Source organism: Bacillus rossius, chromosome 1 (genome assembly GCF_032445375.1).
Source record: "Bacillus rossius redtenbacheri isolate Brsri chromosome 1, Brsri_v3, whole genome shotgun sequence".
Taxonomy (NCBI): Eukaryota; Metazoa; Arthropoda; class Insecta; order Phasmatodea; family Bacillidae; genus Bacillus; species Bacillus rossius.
Genome location: NC_086330.1, coordinates 78,993,922 through 79,013,707, shown reverse-complemented (window position 1 = coordinate 79,013,707; position 19,786 = coordinate 78,993,922). Strand labels below are relative to the sequence as shown.

The following is a 19,786-nucleotide window of genomic DNA, read 5'->3' as shown; positions in this document are numbered from 1 at the left end:
GTATTTTAGATATAATTTTATTATTAATACCAACTTGATATAAATATACAGAAGCATTTACCATAAACATACACTGCAGTCATTATTTCTGACATTAATCATAATTTTTTTTTCCCACCTGTGTCAGGCCTCCCTTACAGTGGGTCAAGCCTCCCTTATGGTGGGTCAAACCTCCTACACATAGGGAGACTTGACCCATGATGCACTAAGTAAAACAATATTAAAAATAAATAGTTTTTAAATTGTTTATGGAAATGAGAAGATATTATTTTGGTTTCATGTGAACTAAGTTACAGAACTGTTGTATTTAAATTTTTTTAGTTAACACTGAAAAAATATTAAAAAATATTTTCTAAAATTATAGTCAAGGCTCCCCAGGTTCCCTACAGGGCCTCAGGATCATGGAGCAAACCTAGAGCCGCTCTAATGCTGAGGCAGTGCTCATGAATTAATGAGTCACACCGGAGAGCGTGTGTCACCTCACTGCACTAGCACAACGCCTTAGCGCACACAACCACAGATGATGCTGCACACTATTGTAACCGGCGTTACGCAGGACTTGAAGTGGCCCGACACAAAATGAGATAGGGAAGAAGCAGTTTTGGAATACAAGGTCAGTGAAGCGGGAGTACCAGGACCAAACTTACCCACTTTCATGCCATGTTCCAAGATATATGATAAGTTCCACATTGCTAGAGCCAAGATTTTATGGTGTTATGAAAAAGGACTTTTCGTCATTAAGAATTATGGATTTCGTCTTTATCGTCATAAAAAATTAAAACACATGTAATAACATGTACACACCTAGCAGAGCTGCCTTGATCAAATGCTTCAATAATTCGTGGTTAGAGACTTAAAATATGCACATTAAACAATACTATGTTGAGAGTACATAAAAAATTAACAACTAAAATATTCAGTATTCTTATGCAGGTAAGTACTGTTCCTGAGTTCAGGAGAGAGTCTAAATTAATTAAAATAGAAACTACAGTTAAACTTTTGTTCTATAAATGCAATATAATTAAGCTAAGGAAAAAGCCACCATTGTCAGCAGTTCAGCATTCTCTGGTTTTAGAGATCTTCTTCTGTCACTTACAACTACAGAATACTTAGAAAAAGATCTCTCTGAGTCCACATTCGTTGCAGGTATACATATTAACTTTAAAGCAGCAGCTGCAAATTCAGGATAATCCGCTTTCATTTTGCATAGTATGTCCACCATGTCTATGTAGTTTACATGCGGTTTCTTCTGCTCTTGGGAAACCAGGTTTTGGAGTGTTATGTAGCCTGTCGCTACAGAGGTCTTCTGCACCTTGCAAAGGAAAGGTAGGTTCCCAATATGTTTCTGGAATTCTTTTTCCTCCACACGAATGTTTTCTACATTTTGAGGATTCATTAGAGCGCTGATTCCCAGAAATAGTTGACGAGATGGATCAGTGTTCACCAGATCAATCAGTTTTATAAGACTGAGTTTAGCTGTGTTCTTGAACTGCTCTTTAAGGGCTGCAGAGTTGACAGTTTTCATTTCAGCCAAAATGTCTTCAACATTTTCAGGAAATATTCCCTTAGCCAAGACATCAAGAGTAGTTTGAAGTTTACTCAATTTTGTGCACAACTGATGAGCAGTAGGATACTTTGTTCCTTCAAGAAAATTAATTAGCTCTACAAAGGTGTTACAGTTTTGAGCCACAAATGTAAGAGTGGCCTCAAGACATTGTAACTCTTCCTTCTGGAGTCCCTTGATATATTTAACACCAGAGTTATCTTCGCTAAGCTGCTCAAAGAATTCCACAATGTCGTGCAGATGGAGTGCGAGGTATGCTACAGATTCAAACCATGTGTTCCAACGTGTAACAACTGGCATGGGGAATAACTTGACCAGAGCCTTGTTTTCTCCATGTTTCTGGAGAAGAAATTGAAGGTATGCATGCCTCCTCTTTCTGGTGTTAAGAAAGGCCATCTTTACCTTACAAACGAAGAGGTTCAGTTCTTCCAAGTTGTTTTGCCAGATCTGCCCAACAATGTTTACTTTATGGGCCCAACATTGTATGTGGTACATGTGGTCACCAAATAGACCTTCAAGGGTGCCAGCAGATTTTGTCATGTACCTGGCACTATCTGTAACATACGCAATTATGTTTTCTTCCTTGACTTCATATTTGGAGCATACATCAATCACTGCCCGAGAACAACAAACAGCATTTGCTGCATCAAGGACACAAGAAGCCCCTAAGATAACATCTTGTTCAGCACCTGGTTTCAGAATTTTAAACAAGATGTTGAAAACACAATTATTACTCTTGTCAGTGGTTTCATCTGCGAGTATGACCACATCTTGCCCCAAGAGCTGCTGCTTGATTTCCACTTCTTTTTTCTCTCTAAGTAGGGGAATGTACTTTTTCCTCATCCAATCCGCTGTTGGAAGATCACCAGCACCCCTTACATTCTTCTGCATCCATGCAGTCAGCTTGCTGTTGTCAAGTTTCTCAAGAGGAATACCTGCAGCTACAAAGGCTTCAACAGTTTCGAGAACAAAATCTTCCTTTTGTTTTTTTGCGCATATTTGCGCCACTCCTGCTTCTGGGATAGAAAGCTGTCGTTTCAAAGTGCATGGGGATCGTTTACCTTTTACATGTTTGTCGCTAATTATGTGCTTGTTTACCGTGTCCTTACGTTCATGCTCCAAACGGCAATTACAATATTTACAGAAAAGTATTTTTCCGTCACTGACATATAATCCCTCATTCTTAAACTCGTCAGCACGTGATGCCGTAGTAGCTTTATTTTTCGGCATGATTAAGAAATTTAGCTTTCATTTATGCACGTCATTTGTAAACAAATCCCGGAGGTACCAAAAACTAGTATTTATTGAAGTTGTAGCGAAAAAATAAACCGCGGGAAGCCTACTTTTTACAGGCGAGAGAACCATATACTCAACCCGAAGTAAAAGGTTAGGTTATGTCAGGTCAGTGAAATAAATGTTTTTATTTATTTTCCGGGAGGGTTGGGTAGGTAAGCGTTATTTAAAATATTTAATGACCGTAAAATAAATAAATCCTTGCAATATGGTGCTTTTTCATTAGCGATCGGAAAACTTCGAGTATGTTACGATTTCGGCTCTCTCGCCTGTGAAGTGTGAAATTAAAATGAAGGCTTCACGGCGTTGCTTCACGGTAAACTGCTTATTCAACAAGCACACAAAATTGCGTTACAGTGAAATTTCATTAAATATCAAGTGATCATTAAATATCAAGGTTCGCTTTTATTTTCATACGTATTTATTTAATGAATGCAGTTTTTGTTCACGTGTATTTTTCAAAGGATACAGCAAACAAGGCGCTGAGATTTTTCACGTTGTTGTGTTTGTTAACTTGTTTACGATCGCCGGTTGTTATAATTGCGTGATCTCTAGTGGCTAGATGCGTTTAAAAACCCTAACCTAACTCCGATAACGATCTGTTTTTTGTTCGTGAAATCGTCAATTTTTGTGATATCTTGTAATTTTTTAAGATGAATAATTAACGCATTAAATAACCACCACACTGCAGTTGGATGACGACCATTTCTTCTACAGATACGGAATTTTTGTCAATCAACCAATAGTCGGTAGTAAACGATTTAAATCAATATTGAGGTGTTTATTTGTGGTTAGAAAACATTTCGCATTTTTCGCGGTTTGGGATGAATTTCGCGTGAAAATTCGCGATTTCGCATAAAACCATATAATCTTGGCTCTACACATTGCTAATGCTGATTTTTTGTGTTCCACACTAACTCTGGGATCACTAGAAACATTTGCAATGTTTTAAAAGAAAATAGAAGAAACTACAAGTCTGGTGGTAAGCATAGATTACTAGTTGGTTGATTGAATTTGAAAAGACCTGAAAGAGGTAAAGTTTGCTTACAATATGTGAGAAACGTTTAGGTGGTTTATTTAAAGATATGAGTTCTTTACCAATCTAAAGGAAATGATAAGTCAGCTTCTAAAGAATATATAAAAAGAAGTGTAGAAATCAGTTAACATAGCTACCAAATCACTTGATAGATTGGTGTGAAGAAGAAAGCATTTTATAAGACAATAATGATTATGTTTTCAAGTTTGATTTGAAACATTTCCCCCTTATCTCAAACATGAAGTTAGTGGAAGACACTGCTCTACTCGACTGTAGCTGACGTGTCAAAACTTATTTTTCTGGAGTTGCGTTACCTAAATTATTTAAAGAATATAAAAAGAGGTAGGGTACCACTATATCAAAGTAATATAATATTAATAAAAGACCAGCTAAAGAAGATGCTAGCACTGAACTACAAGTATCTACACATGTGGAATATGTAACTTGTGATTAAGCTTGAAGTTTTGCACAGGAAAATGCCAAGTACCTTTTCTCAAGTCAATACATATTTTGAAACATCACTTCATACTCTTAACGTAACGAAACAAAAAATGCACAAAATAATGTGTGTTCATCCTGTTGTCAATGATATGTATGAATACCAAGAATTAAAAAAAAAAAAAAAAAAAATACATCCACCTCTGAATTCCAATGACTAGCGACCTTACTAGTCAATATGAGCTTGTCATCTTCCACATATCGCAACTTGTTTTCAACTGAAAGTACAGAGCACAAAGGCCCTGTTTGCTGGAACAACACTGCTCCTCAAGCAGACTCTGGGAGTGCCTCAGTGAACATGTCCCAGAGCTCCTGGAAGGTGTCTGCGAACTGGTGCACCAGGCGGGGATCAGCGGTCACCACTACGTTTTCCCAGTTGCCACAGAATGCCTGCAGGGTCCAGTTGGCTGAGCCGGTGATCGCCAGACGCCCGTCCAGCACCACAAACTTGTGGTGCATGTGGTGGGCATATGGTCGCGTGCGCACCTCCACACCTGCCGGGGCATAGCGCCGGGAGCGTGACCACCTGCCTCCACAACTCCACACCGAGGATTTACGAGTAGCAACACCTGGCTTCAGGCTTTATTTCAGAGGCTTTGAAATACATTAAAATGTGATTGATATACAATTGTAGTGATGTTATTTCTAGCAGTTCCCTATTCTATATCCATATTTTTGAGATGCAGGAATCTCAGGGATTCAAAATATAATTTTTAAGCCACCAACTCAGATTATTAAGTTTTAAGTATCTTATTAACCAAAATTCCAAGTGACCTGAAAATAAAGACCACTTGGAATCCATTGCAATGACATGACGTCAACCGGGGCTTTGCTTCGTAAGCCTGGCCCGACTCCACTGTCCAGCTCCCCTCCTTCACGGCATTTGTACCGCTGACGTATGTAGATGTGTGTGTGTTCAAATTTCGCGCCACGGACTACCACAAGAGGGCGCTTAGCGGCAGTGTGACGTCCCCCATAAACTAATAACAACAATTATTATTTAAATGTTAATATAAAAAGTAGCCGATGTTTAAGGTTCTGAGCCCGGATGAGAGATTGTATAAATTATAAGAGTGTTTTGTCTCTTCCTTAAAACTAACCCTTTCCGTGGGATCACAGAATTGGAATAATGGTTTTGGTCCGGCGGGAAGCTGCCTGTTGTCCGTGTGCAGAGCTCTGCTCGCCCCAGTTCCTCTTCGTCATCAGCCGAGGCCAGACGTGCGCGGAGTCATCAGAGACGTGTGGCCACGTGTCACCAACCCCGTGGTATCCATGTATGCTGATCAGTGTGGCGTGCCCGACGCCTAGATATGGGCCAGGTCTTAAGTAAATAAGCTCGATTAATTAGAGGAATATATCTCGCCTCACACAGGCCACGTAACGCCCTGACCTGGAGTCTCAGCCGGGTCCACGTGCCCACTCACGTGGTGGCGCCCACTACAAACAGCCTTGGGTAAGCAGCTATGTTCTCAGACGTTTTCAATGCACAAAGAGAAATCTTAAATACGGGAATACCTCTAATTCAAGAAGACCTCAAATACAAGAATATCTTGGATAAAAGATGAAACATAAACTGAAATAAATTAAAATCTGAAAAAATTAATTTCTAAAATTTTGAAGAGGGGGAGGGCAAACCACGGGTGTCAAGGGTTGTCACAGACATTTGTGTAGGCCCTATAGAAGTAACAGTTTCTATAGCTACTTGTGTATCAACTGACGTACCTCTCTCACGAGGTCCAAAAACTGGTCCCCACCCCGCCAAAAGCAGTCGCCCCTGCCTACGGAACACACCCGCTCGTCGCCTACAGTAGTTAAAGCAACCCTCCTAAACATGAGAACATTTGCTAGCCTGACTCAATTTGTTTCAAAATTTGCATTGATTATTATTTAAATCATGCAGCCTGCTTGAACTCAAAGTTCAGAATAGAAACTGAAAACTAAAGGGCTTAGCAAACATGTTACAAGCTGAGCACGGTCACATCATGCAACACATTTACTGTGTCATACATGAGGTTAACGTCATCGGATCGCCGATACTGACCAGAGCTGTAGCGTCTCACCCAACTGCAACTGAATGACGGAGAAACAAACTACTGGGGAAGAAGAGGGGATATGGAGGGGGAAATCTATGAGCCGAACAGATGGTGGGGAGGGGGGAACAACAAGGAGAGGGGAAGGAATCACTGGGCTATGCGGCCAAAGCATGAAGCACATGCTTCAAGCAATTGTAAACGGGTCTTAAGCCATAACATAAATTAAGTATGTTTTTATTAAGGCAAGTGTGCCATTTTATATTATCTACATAATGTTTTTTCTATTTGCCTTTTTTGTATTTTTTGGTGCAAGGTGACTGTGTCTCACACCTCACACCATTACTTTAAGTTCTGTCAAACTACAGCCTGGGGCAGAGACACTATGTTCCCTGGGGAGCCTACAACTTTGAATACTGACTGCTTCTTTCTGGTAAATATAACTAACTCACTCAAACCTTTTATTACACTTCCCATGCCCATGCGTCCCAGGGCCATATTGCAGTGCAGGCCTATCCGGACTATCTTTCATTTCACTTCGTCACATGTTCCCGCCATGAGGTTACTCATTTACATGACTGGCTTACTCCAGCGAACAAAGTGTTTTAATTTTATCAGTCGTGCATACATCTGCCAGCATCAGCAGCATCATCAAATAACGTAACGTAGATTTATGCCTCTGACAGCAGAGCCCGAGTTATATTTACAAACTTACGTGATTGGCCGTCTCTAGTAGGACCCTCATAAAGACTGCACTTAGAACCAGCAATTAGTGCAATGTGCAATGTGTCTTAAGGAGTGACAGCATCATTTGTCGGCATGAGCCTTATCTATATAGTGCAACTTTTACATGTCAATAAAACTACGTGTTACAAAAACCTTCTACAGTCATTTATCACTTTTAATTCAGGTTAGCTAGGAAACAGCATATTACACTAGTCAAAAGACTATGCTTCTGTGATCACTTAGATTCTTAGCCTTCGAGCCTAGTGACACACTGGGGCTGTTGACCCACGAAAACAGTATTCATTTAGACTTTGAGCCAGCCTGGTGCTCTCTTGGGCCAATTCCAGGGTAATGATTCTGTATCACATATCTAAGTTTATCTCCCAGAACAGGATCAGCCACCAGAAGCCATGTATAACTTGGAAACGTGATATGAACTTTTTACAAATTTCTTACAAAAAAAAAAAAATTTGCACGTTTCAGATTTAGAAAATAATTTGTCATTTGGGAACAGTTGATGTTAGAAAGCTCAAATTGGTCCCATTTTAAGTTTTTTTTTTTTTTTTAAATCAGCTTGGATATGACAAACTCAATAGAGGTTGTCTCATTTAGAAATTACCAAAATTATGGAAAATCCCAAATTTGGTTACTAAAAAAGTGAGAATTAAAAAAATTAATTGCACCGTTCTTATTTTAACTATTAAAAAAAATAATTTTTGGAACATTAAGGGTTCATGAGATATGAGGCATAAATATGTGGTAATTATACGTTAAGAGCAGGTATTTAATAATAGCAATTGTTCATTTATTTACTTTTAACCACTCTAAAGTACGACTATTGATGTTTTAAGTACTTACTCACAAAGTAGCTGATAAAAATTTATACATGCAGTATTTATTATGCTTCTTACCAATTTTAACAGGCAGCATTTACATAGATAATGGTAGTAGGCTAACCCGAGACAATGTATAGTCTCTGTTATGGCTCACTCTTACTAAAGGCATGACCGGCTAGAGCAGATATTTTGGCAATAAAAGAAAGAAGAGAAAAATAATACCTGCATCATTTAAACGTGTTTGGCATAGTTGAGGATGTTCATCAATTTTACATGTCATATGTGTCTAAATGTATATAACCATATCTTTAGAGCAGTTTTGTGCCTGACTGCATAATTTGTGTTTTTACACTGAAGGAAGGAAAGGAAACAAGAGAGTGATTACTTATTTATCAGTTATGTGAAGTGTGATGAACTAAATAAAACTGGTCAAAAGTGACATAAGTGTTCATAGGCTGCGTGAGTAGTTTTTCAACTAAGCTGACTGAATGCAGATAGAATAAATTTATTAGTTTGAAGGGAAGTTAGACAGATATATAAAACTATATTTCCCAACATACTCATGACACTGTGAAAGGTATATCTGTGATTATATGTCACTCCCTCTCCCTACATAACACACCCACACATGTATTTCATCACCTCCACTAAAATTATGAATTTGGCTCGGTCTCTGCTGCTAGCATTTGTCTGAAGGTAAAACCAAACACCTGAGTTTTGTTGTGATTTTTGACTGTCTAACACATAACACAGTTGCTTTCTACCTGTTTATGAAGAAAATTTTGAACTTTTATGAAGCAGATATTAATGAGAACTCACACAAAGATATTCTAATTTTCAGATGGGTCTAGTGCATAATATAAACACATGAAGAACTAGTTGTGCCATCACAAAAAAAACTTTCTTGTTGATGCAGTATGGCATTTTTCAGCAAAAGCACAAGGGAAAGGTCATGTATTGGAGGCACTGTTAAGAGGTTGGCAGCCTTATGAAACCAAATAATGACTCCAAGAAGTCTATTACGATTGGGTAAAAGAAGACTAATGATTGGGGGAAAAAAAAAAAAATTCAGGTACTAACTTTACTTTTGCTACACAAGAAGAGTACATTGCAACAGAAGAATTCTTGACTAATAGGTTCAGCTCTTCACATACAATTTCTGGTACCATGAAATTACATCCTTTCCTACCAGTAGAGGGAAGGTAAAATGAAGTTTTAGCAATACTATCTTTTTCTTAAACTGAAACCTGGGTAAAGTCTACTGTGGCATGTAAGGACATACTGGTTCTAAGTGAGATATATGGTTACGTCGTAGCAGTTTACAGTGACAGATGGTGGTGGGCTTTTTTTTTGGCATATGACGAAAAGGCACATTAAGTCAAACTGACATTTATACACCTGAAGTACTATATCCATCATCTTTCTCTTGTCCCACAGCATCCAGAGAGAAATCAAGACACTTCAATACAGAATCCCAGGTTGGCCTACTTGTATCATTTATATAACATTTGGTTAGCATACAAAAAAAAACCATCGAATTCTAAGAGGGTCAGGGAGAATGTGTGCTGATTTGACGTAGTATAACCCTGTGTGATATCAAAATTAGCAAACTGACAGTGCTTTGCCCAATTAACATGTTCAATTTATTTTTATTATGACAGTTTGCTTCTTGGGCCCAGGGCTGGTTGCTGAATAAACAATGTGAACCAGGGTCGGTAAATATGTAGTTGAGCGGTATTTGCGAAAAAAAATTGTTAAAAATCCGAAAATACTTTTATTATATGCTCTTTAACTTCCTCTTTTCATTAAACCCGGCGGAGATAAGAAATTCCAAATACTTTAGGAGATATCAAATTTTTTAATTTTCATCACAATACCTGTGCATTCATGCGGAATTCACAATTGTTTCTTGTTTACGAGTATGAATTTTTTTTTTTTCGCGACGTAGGTGAACGACTAAATCATTTTCTACTAATGGCAAAGGAATTGTACCCGTCTCTAACTTAGGTGAGTTTTTAACGTTTCAAATTTTAATGTTTTATTTGTTATTTGAATATTGTTGTGCAAGTAATATGTAAAAAAAAAATTACGTGAGTTCCTACTGTTCATCCTTTGTCCCGGTTTGTTTGGTCAGGTCAGTTACATTATAAATACTTTAAAACAAACAACCATTAAAATTAATTCACATTATTTTTAATGTCAGATTAGTTTGAAAGTATTTATAATGTAACTGACCTGACATAATCGACCATTTTAATTAATTAGGCATTCACGAACATACGGCAAAATAAAAAAATAGCGACAGTCGAATGATTGCACAGGTCTTGTATTGCAAAATAAGAATGGCGATATCTCCTAAAGTATTTGGAATTTCTTATCTCCGCCGGGTTTAATGAAAAGAGGAAGTTAAAGAGCATATATTAAAAGTATTTTGGATTTTTAACATTTTTTTTCTCGCAAATAACGCTAAACTACATATTTACCCCAGGGTCTACAAAGGGGAAACACAAGGCTGTGTACTCACCATGCCGCCTCAGCCACCTGATCTGGCAACCATAATTGTGGGTGTTTCCAGCCATGTCATGGTCATACAGCATGCGCACTTTCACTCCGCGCTCCACAGCCCGTGCCAGCGCTGACGATAGGTTGTGGCAGGTCATGAGGAACATGCAGAGGTCCAGTGTCGACAAGCAGTCATCGATCCTTGCAATCAGATACCTGCGCACACATCCAGGCATGTCCAAGACTCCAAGCCTCTGATAACAGCACAATCTATCAATTGACATTTAATGAAGTTTGTAGTAGATGCAATGTCCATTCTGAAATTTGCCAGTGAATTACAGGATTTAGCTGGTCTCCAGTAGTTTTGAAAATGAATTGTGATCTGAAGCAGCGTTCACCTGTGATTCACATGTGTATTCTAGGTTAGGATGTACTCGAATAACTCATTAATTCTAGGTTAAGTTAGGATACACCAATTTAGCAATGGACTCCTGAATTAAACCTATTGTTTAGGTTAAACTAGCAGTAGGCACTTTGATTTACTATTTATAGGTCATGCTGGGAGGGGAGGGTTATGTTGTATTAAAATTCATGAGAGCTTAATGGGCTATTCTATAGTATAACACTAGTTGTTTGAATGTGCTGATAAAATCAGTTGAATGAAAAAGAATTGCACACAACAGTAAACAATTTTTCTTACGTTCTGTTTTAATACCAATTAAGTTTAAAAACCATTTTTTTTTTTTTTAACAAAACTTGAAAACTTGTAACCTGTAGATACAAAAATAAAAAAAATCTTAACTCACGATAGTTTTTTAAAGGAACAAGAATCCCCACATGAATTTTCCGTAGTTAAATGTTCACGACAATTCTGTAAAGTATCATCGAAGAATATAACCCTCTCTAAAGCACGCAACTTCTCAACTTCTTTGAGTTTTAGTCGCTGCAGGTAAAGAAAATACTCCACCAAAGTTACAGCAGCAGCGCTTAAACCAAGTACAGCAGCGATTTTCCAATACATTTTTCAATTACATTGCTACATTATAATATCCTGCTCCAAAACTCACAATTTCCAACAAGCATAGATGATTTTAAATCATAAGCGGGCAAGTGTTACCAACAAAAACGTAAAACTTTTAAAATTCAAAAAACCAATTTTACAAAAAATAAAACCAAAGAGTATATTAATACTAAGAACGTTTAACAATTCATATTTATGTGCCTACCTCTACACATGGAACTCCTGCGATCATGGGTATAAAGAAAATATTTGGTTTCTTCCTATCGTCTATTGGTTTCTCCCAGCGAATCATAATTCTTGATTTTGCGTATTGTTGTATTATTACAACTAGAGATTTAAAAAAAGACAGGATAAGGGCGGTATTCCAAGACGTTTGAGTAAGGTAACGAATATGCACTGTCTTGTTGGGCAACTGCCGTACCCTAACTCTCGGGTCATATTCCAAAACGTGTCCTAACTGAACCCCTGTAAGGTATCAGATATGCAGCCGTTTTAATAAACGAGGACTTGTGCGAGGCTATAAACAGTTGTACTTCATGGAATCCATCGTAATTTTAGCTTATTTTTTAAAACTATGGAATTATAATCTGAAATAAAATATTTAATTTTGGTTGTACAAGAATAAACGATTAATTTTTGGCCGTATTTATGTTTGCTGTTTTTTTAAGATATTAAGGGGGGGGGGGGGGATTTGTAATCGTAAAAGTTCTGTTAAAGTTCATTAATTAAAAAGGAAAAAATAAATATACAGTTATGGATCAAATCAGCAACCGATAGGACACCAAAAATCAGTGCCCTAAAAATAAGGGACTGGCCGTGTCCTATCGTGCACTTGGAATATGGTTAGGGTACAGGTATTGCATATTCAACTACTAAACCCTTATTTTTGTGTCTTGGAATACGGCCCTAAGTGACCTAGTTTTTCAAAATAAATCGTGTCTGGTTTTCGCTAGTTACTGAGTTAACATTTCAATTAACTTTGGTTAGCATAATAATTAGCAGACACCGTAAGTATATTTAATGGGACAAAGTAAAACTTTGCAGGTTTATATAATAGTTTGTTACTTTTCCTGACAGATGAGAACAAATATTCGAGCACAACCACTGCAATTTACACAATGTTACACTTATGTAATTCAAGTACAATTCATAGGATTTCTCACTTTTGGTTTGGTAACCCAGAGCTCTTAGCCAAAAGGCCTTACCGCCCTGGGCCCCCCACGGACGTGGATACAGACTAACGTAGTGTAGGAAGTCACGCGCCGAATGTATTAACGCCGTCCCCGCTACCTCTGACTATTTAGACGTGATTTTTGCTCGGGTTCGTGATCTCAGGGAAGGTCCGGCCTTGTGGCTAGAGGTAGGGGTTAATGCAGTAGGGCCCCCCGAGCTGTTATGGCCACTCGGGACGCCTGAAGAATAACACAAAGTTTCTGAAAGATAGTTGGGGAATTTAATACAGCACAGCCCAATACATGGTGCTGCCCGTTCTGGCCGTAACGGTTTGCCTGGCGCGACTAGTCACACGTGCAGCTCACTTCCTCAGTGGCGGCTCACGATTTTAATGCGCGTGAGGGGCGGACTTGTACACGTGATGCGATAGTTACAAAAATACACTCTGACATGGTGCACGATATCTTGACGAACAATACACTTCACTATTACCTAACACTTAATAAACTGGGCTAGCGGCACGTAGGCCCGTGTCTCCGGCGACTCTACGTGATGTCTAGATATGTCCCAGGGACTGAATCGTTATTATGTTCGACGGCACGCGTCGCCTGCTGGCTGCCCCGTGCGGGCCAAAACTAAGTAGCCTGTAGGCTAAGTTGGGGCGTGAAGCGCCGACGTAAATTCACGTAAACTCCCCACAGTACTTACGTATGACGTAGAACACTCTTCTTGGAGCACTGATTTAATTAAGTTAAGTACCTCGTGGTAAATTGAGGCCGACCGCCGAATTGTACGTAAAAGTTTGAAAAGATATTACACTATTGAAAACTACATGTCGGTGAAAGCCAAGGTTGAAGGTTCCGCGTTGCGCGCAGGCTGCTGGCCTGGTTGAGCTCTCGAAGGACACTGTTGGTGTCGCCGAGCGCGACACTCCTCCCCCGCCAGCCCTCCCGCGGAAACGTGTGAATTTCGCGGGTAACTGAACCGGCCAGGTTCGGGACAAAACGCACAGTGAAACTTGATTTTGCAAGGACTGAATTATTAATTAATGAAAAATAATGTTTAATAATACTTGTGAAAAAATATACATAAATTAATTTGTTGTAATGCGGCGGAGGGATATGCCACACCCAGCCGGATCCTTCCGCCGGCGCAGCACTCGTTGCATGGCGTTCGCCTCGTCGCACAAACTACACTTTGCTGCGCGCACGAGCGCGTTCGGTGCACACCCATTTGCGAGATGTTGATGAGGTATAGCGGTCTATGCGACATAGAGGAGCATTGGCGGTCGGCGTCAAATGCCCCCCCTTCTCTGAGACCGCTATGTGCATCAACGCCTCACTGCACACACACACTTAAAGATACGCCGGCACACTGACCTGGTACACCCGGGGCGGCTGTCCATGGGGCGGCATCGGGTACCTGTGGGTCAGCGTCATCGGCGGCCGAGGTGGGCGGCGGCGGCATCGCGGCGCCTTCAGCGGCAGACGGCGGCGCTCCCATGGTGGCGCGCGTGGCAGGCGACGGCGACGCAGCGCCTTCAGCTTCGCGCTTGACGTGCAGAGGCGGCGTGGCGCCTTCAGCGGTGCGCATGGCATGCGGAGGTGGCGCGTCCCTGTGATGTGCGCAGCGGGTGGAAGTGACATGCCCTCTGTGATGTGCGCGGCGGGCAGAGGTGACACGCCCCCTGTGACGTGCGTGGCGGGCAGAGGTGACACGCCCCCTGTGACGTGCGTGGCGGTCGGAAGAGGCACGCCCTCTGTGACGTGCGCGGCAGGCGGAAGTGGCACGCCCTCTGTGACGTACGCGGCGGGCGGAAGTGGCACGCCCTCTGTGATGTGCGCGGCGGGCGGAAGTGGCACGCCCTCTGTGATGTGTGCGGCGGGCGTAAGTGACAAGCCCTCTGTGCATTGTAGCATGTCGTCGGCAACCTGGTTGTCTTCCAGACTGGGTCGCGATGTGGCGGTTTTGAGACGTGCGGCCGCGCTAGTCACTGTCCCAATGGCTGGGGGCGGCGGCGGCGTCGGTGGTGCCGGAGGTGGCATGGTGGATCCGCAGTGACGCTGCGTGTTTTCGGCGACCTGGCTGCCTGCCAGGATGCATCTCCCTGTGGCTGTCTCGGTGTGCACGGCCACGCCAGTCGCTTTCTCAGCGGCTGGGGGCGGCGTCGTCGGTGGTGCCGGAGGTGGCAAGGTGGATCCGCAGTGACGCTGCGTGTGATCGGCGACCTGGCTGCATCTCCCTGTGGCTGTCTCGGTGTGCACGGCCGTGCCAGTCGCTTTCTCAGGGGCTGGGGGCGGCGTCGTCGGTGGTGCCGGAGGTGGCGTGGTGAATCGGCAGTGACACTGCATGTGATCGGCGACCTGGCTGCCTGCCAGGATGCATCTCCCTGTGGCTGTCTCGGTGTGCACGGCCGCGCCAGTCGCTTTCTCAGCGGCTGGGGGCGGCGTCGTCGGTGGTGCCGGAGGTGGCGTGGTGTATCCGCAGTGACACTGCGTTTGATCGGCGACCTGGCTGCCTGCCAGGATGCATCTCCCTGTGGCTGTCTCGGTGTGCACGGCCGCACCAGTCGCTTTCTCAGCGGCTGGGGGCGGCATCGTTGGTGGTGCCGGAGTGGCGTGGTGGATCCGCAGTGACGCTGCGTGTGATCGGTGACCTGGCTGCCTGCCAGGATGCATCTCCCTGTGGCTGTCTTGGTGTGCACGGCCGCGCCAGTCGCTTTCTCAGTGGCTGGGGGCGGCGTCGTCGGTGGTGCCAGAGGTGACGTGGTGGATCCGCAGTGACGCTGCGTGTGATCGGCGACCTGGCTGCCTGCCAGGATGCATCTCCCTGTGGCTGTCTCGGTGCGCACGGCCACGCCAGTCACTTTCTCAGCGGCCAGGGGCGGCGTCGTCGTTGGTGGTGCCGGAGGTGGCGTGTTTGAGTCGGCCTGACGTGTCCACCCGGTCTCCGCGTGCCAATTGTACCACAGTGGCTGGAGGGGTGTGGCTTCCTCCATCTGCGGTGATGTTGTCACCACCCCATATGACGGGGGCAGCGTCGGAGGCGTAGGGGGCGGCGTGTCTGCGTCGGCCTCACGTTTCCACATGGTCTCCGCGTGCCAATTGTACCACAGTGGCTGGACGGGTGTGACGTCTTCCATCTGCGGTGAAGTCGTACCCACCCCATATGGCGGGGGCGGCATCGGAGGCGGCGTCCTGTTGAGGACGGACGTCTGGGTTGTCAGTGACGCAGGCGGCATCATGGCTGTTACCGCGGCGTGGTGGTTGGCCGTGTGTGGCAGCGGCGATGTGGGCTGCGGTATGTGCTGTCGTAGCGGTGTCCGGATTACGTCCGGCCCCTCGGTGTCCGCTGCGGTGTCGTCCTTCCATTTGTCCTGGTCTTCGTACTCCCAGTTGTCCCCTGGGCATGGGTAGCCCTCGCTTGCCCATGCCTCGTAGGCCTCCTGGAAGTCGTTCATTTCTAGTGACCCATGGTGACTTGTGACGTTGCTCCACTATGCTTGCTCGCGGCTCCGTCACGGCTCATGTTCATGCGCGTCGCAGCGACGCAGCTGCGCCACCCGATCCCTGTGTGAGGCGCGCGGACTTCCGCTCCCACAGCCGTTATCGCGCCTGGCGCGTAACTTGATGCGGGCCTGGCGCTTAACTCGACGCGCGCCTATCACCAGGTGCCCGCTTCTTTGGCCGTCTGCGCGTCGCGTCCGTTTCCGCGCGATTACTTTGTTCCTACGCGAGCCCTTACTGGTACACTAATTTGAAGCACAAAAAATTTGAAAAATTTGAAAGTTAATTTGAAAGTTAATTTTTTAGAAAATGAAAGCCACACTAGTCGGGCGCTATTTTGACGCTGTCCCCGCTATCTCTGACTATTTAGACGTGATTTTTGCTCGGGTTCGTGATCTCAGGGAAGGTCCGGCCTTGTGGCTAGAGGTAGGGGTTAACGCAGTAGGGCCCCCCGAGCTGTTATGGCCACTCGGGACGCCTGAAGAATAACACAAAGTTTCTGAAAGATAGTTGGGGAATTTAATACAGCACAGCCCAATACATGGTGCTGCCCGTTCTGGCCGTAACGGTTTGCCCGGCGCGACTAGTCACACACGCAGCTCACTTCCTCAGTGGCGGCTCACGATTTTAATGCGCGTGAGGGGCGGACTTGTACACGTGATGCGATAGTTACAAAAATACACCATGACATGGTGCACGATATCTTGACGAACAATACACTTCACTATTACCTAACACTTAATAAACTGGGCTAGCGGCACGTAGGCCCGTGTCTCCGGCGACTCTACGTGATGTCTAGATATGTCCCAGGGACTGAATCGTTATTATGTTCGATGGCACGCGTCGCCTGCTGGCTGCCCCGTGCGGGCCAAAACTAAGTAGCCTGTAGGCTAAGTTGGGGCGTGAAGCGCCGATGTAAATTCACGTAAACTCCCCACAGTACTTACGTATGACGTAGAACACTCATCTTGGAGCACTGATTTAATTAAGTTAAATACCTCATGGTAAATTGAGTCCGACCGCGGAACTGTACGTAAAAGTTTGAAAAGATATTACACTATTGAAAACTACATGTCGGTGAAAGCAAAGATTGAAGGTTCCGCGTTGCGCGCAGGCTGCCGGCCTGGTTGAGCTCTCGAAGGACACTGTCGGTGTCGCCGCGCGCGACCCCCCTCCCCCGCCAGCCCTCCCGCGGAAACGTGTGAATTTCGTAGGAAACTGAACCGGCCAGGTTCGGGACAAAACGCACAGTGAAACATGATTTTGCAAGGACTGAATTATTAATTAATGAAAAATAATGTTTAATAAAAACTTGTGAAAAAATATACATAAATTAATTTGTTGCGGAGGGATATGCCAGACCCGGCCGGATCTTTCCGCCGGCGCAGCACTCGTTGCATGGCGTTCGCCTCGTCGCACGAACTACACTTTGCTGCGCGCACGAGCACGTTCGGTGCACACGCTTTTGTGAGACGTTGATGAGGCATAGCGGTCTATGCGACATAGAGGAGCATTGGCGGTCGGCGTCAGTATTCTGTTCTGCTAGTACAACCCTGGCCGCTGACCTTGACAATAGGCTATCGCTTCCTCTTCGCCCTCCCCTTTCCTCCAGACAGGACTAGGGAGCTCAGACGCCACGATATCTGCCGGGCATAGTAAGTGCATCGCGATGCAGGCATAGTGGCAGCTAGGAGTCAGTTTCAGAATTATAACTTGTTATTTTATGTGGCGATGAGTAGTAGCCTCTACGGTGCATATAATATCTTGCAGGGCATTTAGGTCTAGATACAGTAGCCCGTGGCATAGTGTGTTAGTGTCGCGCCACCTTTCCGGATGCCTCTGAACTACCGGACATAGTATGGTGCAGGTTAGTCAGAGCGTAACACTGAGTATCCGGTCAGGGGATAAACCCTCGTATCGCCGCGCGCCAACCAGAATGTCGCAGGCGGGGTTGGTACAGCCCCATGTACAGGGCCTTGTATCAATAAATCGGATGTTCGTCACGGACTGGTGGATATTAATTAAACGTCTTAGCTTGTCCCTCCCTGGCCACACTGGCCGAACCCCACTCTACCTAGTACAACTGAGCAACCGGGCGTCGAGCGACGAGGGAGGGCGAGCAGAGCGACGACAATGATTTGATGACTGGTTCATTAAAATTGCTGTTCCTTATTTCAAAAAGCTAGAGGGAAAGAACATATTTCTTGGGGATAACTTATCTTTACATCTGACAGTGCATTCAGTTCAAATCTGTGAGGAGAATGTGATTCTGTTGGTCTTTCTGCCACGAAACTCAATGCATTTGACACAGTCACTAGATGTGGCGTTCTTTAGGCCTTTGAAGCATTCGTGGAGGCAGATTTTTCAAACATGGATAGCTGGGTCCTGGAAATAATGAAAGTGCTGTCCCAAAAGATGTGTTTCTACACCTTCCAAATAAACTGGTACAATCTATCTCTGAACGCCCAGCTTCAAACATCAAAAGCGGATTTGTGAAATATGAGGTGATTCCTCTGAATGCAGAAAAAGTGTTAAATCGTTTAACAAATGAGAACCCTCACAATATGGATGAGATAAGAACTGCTATGGATGACTCCCTGAAAGCACTGCTCTAAGAAATGAGACATAGTGACTCTTCCACACCATGCCAAAGAAAGAAGAAGCTTGATATTCCGGCTGGAAAAAGTGTGTCAATGTATGACTTTCATCTTGAAGCTGATGAAGAAGGAAATGATCCTAGCACTCCAAATACCAGTGAGCCTAATAACCCCTTATCTAGTGATGAAAGTGAAATAACTTCAAGATCGTCTAAAGAAGCAACTTCAAACACTGTGAGAGTTGCAGTTGTTAGTGAATAATTTGTTGATTTTAATGTTAGGAGATAGTGACATGTTTGCCATGTGGAAGACACTGATATCAGAGTAGGTACAGGTTACTGGTTCTTTCAACTCGAATGATACTGTGCCTGGTTGTAGCAAAACAACATTGAATTTAGATGGTGTTGTTGTGAATGTTATAGATGTGAATTGTATCAAAGAATTATATGGCTCTTTCCTAAGGCCAAAATGTACAAGAGACTGTTCTGGTTTCGTTTTTGGCTTCCATGACATTAAAGACCAATGTAATTTTGACATTGAAAGTGTCATTGGTAAGCTAGAGGAACCTGAGAAATATGGCAGAGGTTTGCTCAAATTTTCTGTGTACCTTAAAAATATTTGTTAAAAGACCTGTAAGTTTACTGCCTACATGGTGAATGTTTAACTGATAACGGTACTGGTACGACTTACTCCGTTGTGTATGATTGTTGTGGGTTCCACATAACTCATACGGCAACACTTAATTTAGCAGTGAATTGTCTAAAACTGCTTACCTGTAAATTAATTTTTTTATAAATAAGTTTTACAATTTTTAATATTGTAATTTTGTCTTTTTTCAGTAGAAAATGTTGTTTTTAAGGTGTCGTGAAAGATGGTCTATGGTTTATAATGATTAAAAATAACTTTCAGTTATTCTATTCACCCCGACAGGAGGTTGAATGGAAGAATACATTGAAAATATTCACCCCCTAAGTCAGGGTGAACAGAATCAAAAAGAAAATTTT

The 19,786-nt window shown here is 43.2% G+C and overlaps 1 protein-coding gene across 1 annotated transcript; it reads right to left on the bottom strand.

Annotated features, from left to right (window-relative positions):
* LOC134538330 (uncharacterized) lies at positions 1 to 11,600 on the bottom strand. Its single transcript, XM_063379554.1, has 3 exons — positions 11,292 to 11,600; positions 10,508 to 10,701; positions 1 to 4,885 (listed from the first exon to the last, which is right to left on the bottom strand). Exons 1-3 carry the CDS (start codon positions 11,504 to 11,506, stop codon positions 4,659 to 4,661), a joined length of 636 nt encoding a protein of 211 aa, XP_063235624.1. The 5' UTR covers positions 11,507 to 11,600; the 3' UTR covers positions 1 to 4,658.
* Positions 11,601 to 19,786: the final 8,186 nt, after the last annotated feature.

What these genes read in the sequence shown, in the direction of transcription:
- LOC134538330 (XM_063379554.1), bottom strand. Translation starts at nt 11,506, where the DNA reads ATGTATTGGAAAATCGCTGCTGTACTTGGTTTAAGCGCTGCTGCTGTA. An exon ending in TGTTCCTTTAAAAAACTATC is followed by an intron (nt 10,702 to 11,291) that starts GTGAGTTAAGAT and finishes ATGTGTGCGCAG; the next exon opens with GTATCTGATTGCAAGGATCG. An exon ending in CAGGTGGCTGAGGCGGCATG is followed by an intron (nt 4,886 to 10,507) that starts GTGAGTACACAG and finishes ATGCCCCGGCAG; the next exon opens with GTGTGGAGGTGCGCACGCGA.